General features: G+C 41.8%; 1 protein-coding gene across 3 annotated transcripts in view; it reads left to right on the top strand.

Moving 5' to 3' along the window:
- Positions 1-7,687, top strand: part of LOC107689242 (solute carrier organic anion transporter family member 1C1-like) — a 30,059-nt gene that overhangs the window by 12,097 nt on the left and 10,275 nt on the right. For all 3 annotated transcript variants that reach the window (XM_016487182.1, XM_016487181.1, XM_016487183.1), the window contains 4 exons: positions 2,267-2,365; positions 2,863-3,123; positions 3,234-3,398; positions 4,126-4,321. In XM_016487182.1, coding sequence (XP_016342668.1) covers positions 2,267-2,365; positions 2,863-3,123; positions 3,234-3,398; positions 4,126-4,321 — 721 coding nt within the window. The remainder of the gene's footprint in view (positions 1-2,266; positions 2,366-2,862; positions 3,124-3,233; positions 3,399-4,125; positions 4,322-7,687) is intronic.

Raw genomic sequence — 7,687 nt, 5'->3', positions numbered from 1 at the left:
AAACGTTGGTTCCTAGTTCAAGGCCCAATGTTAGGGGCTCCTTGTCGTCGTGTAACGCTAATGACAGATGCCTCTCTCACGGGCTTGGGGGCGGTCATGAGTTGCCGCTCTGCCCAGGGTCTGTGGGAAGGCCATCATCTCACTCGGCACATCAACTGCCTGGAGATGCTGGCCGTGTTTCGAGCTCTGACACATCCTGTCGAGACAGGGGCTGAGGCCTGGGGGATGGAGGCTCCACCCCGAGGTGGTGGAGCTCATTTGGAGGGAATTTGGCCAGGCGGAAGTGGATCTATTTGTGTCGCAGGGAACAACACACTGTCCGCTCTGGTTCTCCCTCACTGGGGCTGGATGCCATGGTGTAGACGTGGCCGAGGCTTCGTCTGTACGCCTTTCCCCCGATCGTTCTGCTACCGGGAGTTCTGGAGAGAGTACTCCGGGATGGGGTCCGTCTTTTGCTAGTAGCCCCGTTCGGCACCATTCTTCACCCCCAGCCCGGAGTTATGGAAGTTGTGGGTGTGGCCCCTGATGGGGCACATCGCCTAGCATCTGGTCTCTCAACAGGGGTTGTTGAGACTATACTCCAGTCCAGAGCTCCTGCCACGAGGAAACAGTACGCCTTGAAGTGGAAGCTTTTCACTTCATGGTGCGGACAGCGACTGCAAGACCCAGTCAACTGCCCAATTGGTACAGTTCTGGAGTTTCTGCAGGAGCGATTCTCCGCAGGATTATCTCCCTCCACTCTGAAGGTATACGTGGCGGCCTTAGCTGCTTACCACGCCCTTCTGGGTGGTCAATCATTGGGAAGACACCCACTTATCACTCGTTTCCTCCGTGGCACCCTGAGGCTGAGGCCGGTACAGCGCACTAAGGTGCCATCATAGGAGCTGGCTGTGGTTCTGGATGGCTCATGCAATGCCCCCTTTGAACCCATAGGAGAAGTTTCAATCAAGTTTCTCACTCTCAAGACTATCTTTCTCCTCGCTATTTTCTCACTTAAAAGGATCGGGGATCTTCAGACACTTTCTGTTTCATGCCTGGAATTTGCTCCAGGCATGGTTAGGGCATTCCTTTACCCGAGGGTCGGGTATGTCCCTAAGGTGCCCACTTCTTCGCTAGGGCCCATAGTACTTCAGGCATTCTGTCCTCCTCCGTTCGAGCACTGGACGCTTACGCACACAGAGCTGCCCCGTGGCGTAAGGCAGATCAGCTGTTTGTTTGCTTTGGTCCGCCAAAGAAAGGATCTCAGACGACCAAGCAGACTATGAGTAGGTGGGTGGTCGAGTCCATCTCACTAGCCTACGAGTCCTCTGGCCTCCCGTCACCTATGGGGGTCAGAGCGCACTCGACCAGGAGTATGGCGGCCTCCAAGGCTTTCAACTTGGGTGTGGCCTTGCAGGACATTTGTGCTGCGGCGGGCAGGTCCTCTCCGCACACTTTTGTCCACTTCTATAACCTAGATCTGGCATCTACCCCAGGTTCCCAAGTTCTCTCTTCGTGATGTGCTCATGAGATACACACACAGGCAGGGACTTGGTAGTATGGCGCAGTGGGTATTCTCGTTCCCAAAGTGATTCTCGATGCAGCTCGAGTTCCTGAAGGGGAACGTCTCTAGGTTACGTATGTAACCATGGTTCCCCGAGGGAATGAGACGCTGCGTCTCTTTGCCATACTCCCTGCATCCCTGCAGGCGCTACTTCATCGAAGCTAACTTGCACTCTGCAAGTTATACTTCCTGGTGTCTCGTCTCGTCTCGTCTCGTTCCCTCGGGGAACCATGGTTACATACGTAACCTAGAGACGTTTTACTTTAAAGGATTCTTAAGGACTTAAAAGATTCATTTTGTTTTAATAGTGTGTTTGACAGTTTGCATTTAAGTATATTTTATATACTTTATATAAATACCTATATATTTTATAGTAGACTATTTATGTAATATGTACTCTTTTTAAAAGCTGTGTAAAAATAAGTGTACCTTTTTCACAAGGGTTAACTATGTCATATTATGTGTGTATGCATATTTTAAAACAAAAACGTGAAAACATTTATGATGTAATACATGCACATATGAAAACATATATCACCCTTGAAGTAATTAAGTATTGAATATGGAATTTGTTTCTGTGATGTAGAACATGAAATCCATTTTTATGGCCATTTAAGCAACATGATGATAAACACACAATTCATCCATCCTTTTTTTTTGTAACTTACAATATTCTTGGTCGTGATTGTGAATCAGTATTTTTATACAGATTTTTTTTTTCAGCTCTCATACAAACTATGGGAATAATGGGGCCCATGTTTGGATTCATGTTAGGATCTTTCTGTGCCAAGCTCTACGTGGACATAGGAGCAGTGGACTTAGGTATTCCCCTGTTTGTTCAACTGATAATGGCTCTTTGCCCTACACTGATCATATGATGTTGTTTTGCACATTTCTAGAAAAAAAAATCCCAGCAACCTTTTTTTGAAGGTATTTAACACATATAAACTAGCATTTGTACCTTCAATTTTATTATGTCATAGTTGCTTGTTGCATGTGAATTATGTGAAAAGTAGATGTTTGTCTTTTAGTCTAATCGATTGACAAGGTCACTTTTACAAATTTGGTTGAAAAGTTTAACTTTAAAAAAAGCACCCTGAATACACAAGAGAATAACTCCGCATTAACACACTATTGCCTTAAGTCAGTAATCATGATTTTTAATAACTATGATAACTAGTCTTCTATATATTTACTGACCCAGTAAGTTACCCTTTGACTTAAGAGGTCTTCGGTCCTACTGTTTGTTAGGATTTCAAGTTATAAGCACTTCTGGCTCATTTATGAAAATGAGCACGTCTTTTTTTTTTTTTTTGAAGATACCATCACTATCAACCACAAAGACTCACGTTGGGTTGGTGCCTGGTGGCTGGGCTTTTTGTTTACTGGTGGAGTGATGCTACTGGCCGGAATTCCCTTTTGGTTCCTCCCCAAGTCTCTTCCTAAGCAGGGTGAGACTGAAACTGTGAAAAAATCTAATGTTGTAGAGGGCGAGCAGGAGCGTTTCATTCCTGACAACAACAAACACAGCAATGCTCCCGACAAACCAGCTCCAGTTTCCATGGCAGCTCTGGCTAAAGGTGTGCATTTCATCAAATATTTAATTTTGATTTTTTTTTTCATGAGGTTTGGTTATTGAGCCAACATACTGTAACCCTTGAACTTCCGTAAAGTTCTTGATATTTTCTAGATTTTCTGCCATCACTGAAGAAACTCTTCAGCAACACAATTTACATGACCCTCATTATCACCACTATCATACAAGTCAATGGTTTTATAGGACTGATAACATTTCAGCCAAAGTACATGGAGCAAACTTATGGCCATTCAGCATCAAGGGCCATATTTTTAATAGGTGAGTTTACATTTGCCTATGTTTTTATCTGTTTAATATTAATTTCCAGTATGTCAAAATACACATAGTGAAGCCTTTATACAAAAGGAGTGCCACTTGTGGTCCCTCTTATTCAAATATGTAAAAAAAAAAGAAAAGAAAATTTCACAAAAATCATCTGATGCCAACAAAAAGGCCTGTACCCAGCCCTGAGTTTCTGAATATCCATTGCTTTTTATTGATATGCGTTATTAAAAAGATTTGAGGTTATGTGCCCCCAGGAAGAGCTGGGTAGATTACTTACAAATTGTAATCCGTTACTGATTCCAAATTACATGACAAAAATTGTAGTTAGTAACGTAATCCATTACATTACACATTTTAGGTAAAATAATCGGACTACTTTTAAATTACTTTTAGATTAATTTTGACCTATCTTGCTTTTCACGCTGATTTAAATAGGATAATCTTGTACCACATTGAAATAAAAATACAAAGATTATGATAATATATTCCAATTGTTATCAACAACATGAAGTGCATTAAACATTATATTACGTCAAGGTTTCCCAAACTGGATTTGTGAAGGAACTGCAGGGGTTTTATGAGTTTAATGAAAAGCTAATAATTAAAAAAAAAAAAAACATTAATTTTAAATTACACTTTAAAATGTAGTTACCCTTCAGAAAGCATATTCATGTCCAATACTGTTTCAATTTATTAATTTATTCATCTTTTGTCTTTCCAGGAGTTTCAAATTTACCAGCTTTGGCTTTGGGAATTGTCACTGGGGGGTTTATAATGAAGAAGTTCAAACTTAATATTCTTGGAGCATCCAAGTTCTGCATTACAGCATCTCTTCTGACTTTCTCTGCATTGCTTGTTCAGTATTTCCTGCAGTGTGACAACTCACAAGTGGCTGGACTTACAGTGTCATATCAAGGGTAAACACTCCAGAAATATTATTACAATTCAGTGTGTTTGTTATCATCATTCTCTCTGGCAGCTTTGAGTCAGTGGAATGATGGAATTAATGTATTGCATCTTTTATGTTCTTATGTTCTGTTTGGCCACAGAGGCTCCATTTCTTAGTGTATAAAAACAACAATGGCAATTTTGACATTAACTTCTTTCACTGCAAATTTTATACACTACTGGTTAAAAGTTATCAGTTAATAGTTATCATTTTCAGTGTCATCAGTGTCACATGATAATTCAGAAATTTTCTAGCATTATATTCTGATTTGGTTCTATAATAATATTTTACAATATTTCTGTACTTGTCACAGTTTCAGTCTGTTTAGTTTCTTTACATTCTTGTTTTAATATTCCAAAAGAGGATGGATATCCCTGCTGTTCACCTGCTCCTCCCAGAGCAGAGGGATCAGTCCCTCGATGACCACACATGGCACTTTTTAGATCTGGCGTACCTGACACACTATCCATTTGAATGCACGCCTCCCCCTGTACAGTCCTCAGGGGGGCCTTTGCCGCTTTGTGGAGTCAGTACTGGCAAGCAGCAGATCTCTTTTCACCATTTACCCAGTGGAGGAAGACCCCACCAGCCCTACTCCAGACCCAGAGCCCAGCCAGTTGCCTTCCACACCCCTCATGGACAAAATTCCTGAGACCAGCGCAGACAAAGAGCTCGAGCCTGTGCCTGTGACAGTCATTGCCCCGTAGCCCATGTTCAACGAAAATTCTGACCATGTGTGTGAGCCAGCAACACTGTACGCCACAGAGGGTATTCTTGTGGAGTTTGAGCGAATTAATTGGAGCACAGCCCATACTCCTCCTGCTGAGGGGGAGTTGCGTTTGGCCTCTGTACTATTTTATGAGGATTTAGTAGGGGCAATTCCCCAAAACCTTCCTTCCCCACTGGTTCCGTCCAGCCCTGAATCTCCTGTGACTCCAGTGGTCCCGCTCAGCTCAGAGTCTTCTTTATTGTTGAATTCCTCCTCCTTTTACTAAGCTTCCCAGATCTTCAGCTAGGGCTTCATTCACCCCGACCATTCTGCTCCTCATTGGCTCCACACACCAATAGCTCCAATGGGATCTGTCAGTTCTCATACACCACCGGGCTTCACCTTGTTTAGTTGTTGACCTGCCTCCACCCTGAACTAACACTCCCCTGGCTATGCCACGTCCCTCCATCCCTCTGGTTCTGACAGGCTCCTCTTTCCCTCCAGCTCCACTTTGGTCCTTACTTCCTCTGGATCTGCCCTGGCCTGGCTGCAGCTCTGGCTCAGGCATCCAGGCCTCCAGTGTCACCCTGGGTCTTTGCCTCCTCAGTTTTGCATTGGTCACCACCAACCCTGGCTCCACCTCAACTGGGCAGATTCCAGTATCCACCCTGGCTTCTCCCTCCATCAGTTCTGCCATGGGACTTCATCCTGGCTGTGCTCTGGGTCTTTCTGCTCTCTTCCCCCCAACCCCGTGATCTCCTGTGGTTCCCTGCACTTTGCCAGCTAATCATTCACTAATTATTCATTAGTTTCCACGGTTTTAGTTCTCTGTGCTCCCATTCTTATCATGTAATGGTTACTGATTTGGTTACCTTATTATTGATTCCTTTCACCTGTGTCCCATCTTGTTTCCTTTGGTAGTTCTGTGTATTTAAGCCCTTGGTTTTCCTCAGTTCCTTGTCCTGCATTAACATTGCTTGTTTTGGTTAGCGTTGCTTTATTCCTGTTCCTGTATTCTCCTGAGAGTTAATTTGCTAAAGACTATATATGTGACCCGTGCTGGCAAAATGAGTCGGAATGCGCATGGTCTGATTTTGAACTACAGACAAAAAAAAAAGTGAAAAATGTCAATTTTGGTTGAATTTGAGGTTTTCACAAAAATTAGTTCATTAAGCCCTCGTCTAGCATTCTCAATGCTCCAAATAGCAATTAAACATCTAAAATTATCTTTCTTTGCAGGTTTTCTGAGAGGAGTACCTTTTTCTCTGTTCACTTCTCGTGCTGCCGCTGACTGATATATGAATTGCGCATATAACAGCGCTTCCGCCAGTGCGCGATCACGATAAATATACACTGTGTACTGTATACTGTATACACAGAATTACAGTATTTAAGTAGGCTATTCACGCAAACATAATCTGTTATGTCTTAAGTGAACATTTGGAGAACTGTTGGGGAAAAATATCGGATGTGTAACATTATATTAGATCTTATTTATCTTATTATTATATTTAATCTAACAATAGGCCTATAAGAAAAGTTCGCTAGGAAAATTAGTAGGAGCTAATTTGGTTCTCGAAAAAGGCAGTCCGGTACTAAAATCGCACCCAGTTCCGGCGGCGCCAAAAAGTGGGTTGTTCCACAATTAGTTCTGGTACTATGAAAAGGTTCCCGCAGTGCGAAAGTTTTTGACAACATAATCCAAATAAAACGGTCATTTCCAGACAAAGCATTATGAAATCATTTACTTACAATTAGGGTTGTGACGGTGAGGAAATTTTCCCACCGGTTAATCGACGTGTGACAACACCGGTAATACCGGTATCACCACGGGGGCGGGGCGTTCCCTCTTTTCCTCGCTTTCCTTCGCTTTTAAATAGCTTGTAAAAGTAGCTTGTGCCCATTTTACTTTCACTTTCAAATTGCGGCAATTCGGAGTAAAGCAATTGTTCGTTTTTAGTTCGTTTGAATTTTCCCTCTTTTCCTCGCTTTCCTTCGCTTTTAAATAGCTTGTAAAAGTAGCTTGTGCCCATTTTACTTTCACTTTCAAATTGCGGCAATTCGGAGTAAAGCAATTGTTCGTTTTTAGTTCGTTTGAATTTTCCCTCTTTTCCTCGCTTTCCTTCGCTTTTAAATAGCTTGTAAAAGTAGCTTGTGCCCATTTTACTTTCACTTTCAAATAGCGGCAATTCGGAGTAAAGCAATTGTTCGTTTTTAGTTCGTTTGAATTTTCCCTCTTTTCCTCGCTTTCCTTCGCTTTTAAATAGCTTAAAAGCGCCATGCACATTTTACTTTCACGTTTGAATTAGCGGCAGTTCGGCGTCAATTGCTTGAATGCAACAACAAAATACAACGTCAAACTCACTTTAGCGTATATATAAAACATATTAACTTTTATTAACAAAAATAAAAATATACCATGCTATAGGGCAAGCTATGCTTAATATAAAATAACAAATAACTTGAAAACTGGAAATAAATAAACATGTATAATATATAACCAAATAAATAAGAAACGTAAAACGTTTATTAGCAAAACGAATGTCAATTAAAATAAATAAATGACACAGTTTAAATAAAGTAAAAATCAGTACCAATTAAATAAGAAACGAATGTTTAAAAAAA

This window comes from Sinocyclocheilus anshuiensis, unplaced genomic scaffold (assembly GCF_001515605.1).
Source record: "Sinocyclocheilus anshuiensis isolate Anshui unplaced genomic scaffold, SAMN03320099.WGS_v1.1 scaffold882, whole genome shotgun sequence".
Classification (NCBI taxonomy): Eukaryota; Metazoa; Chordata; class Actinopteri; order Cypriniformes; family Cyprinidae; genus Sinocyclocheilus; species Sinocyclocheilus anshuiensis.
This window is presented reverse-complemented; position numbering and strand designations above follow the sequence as displayed.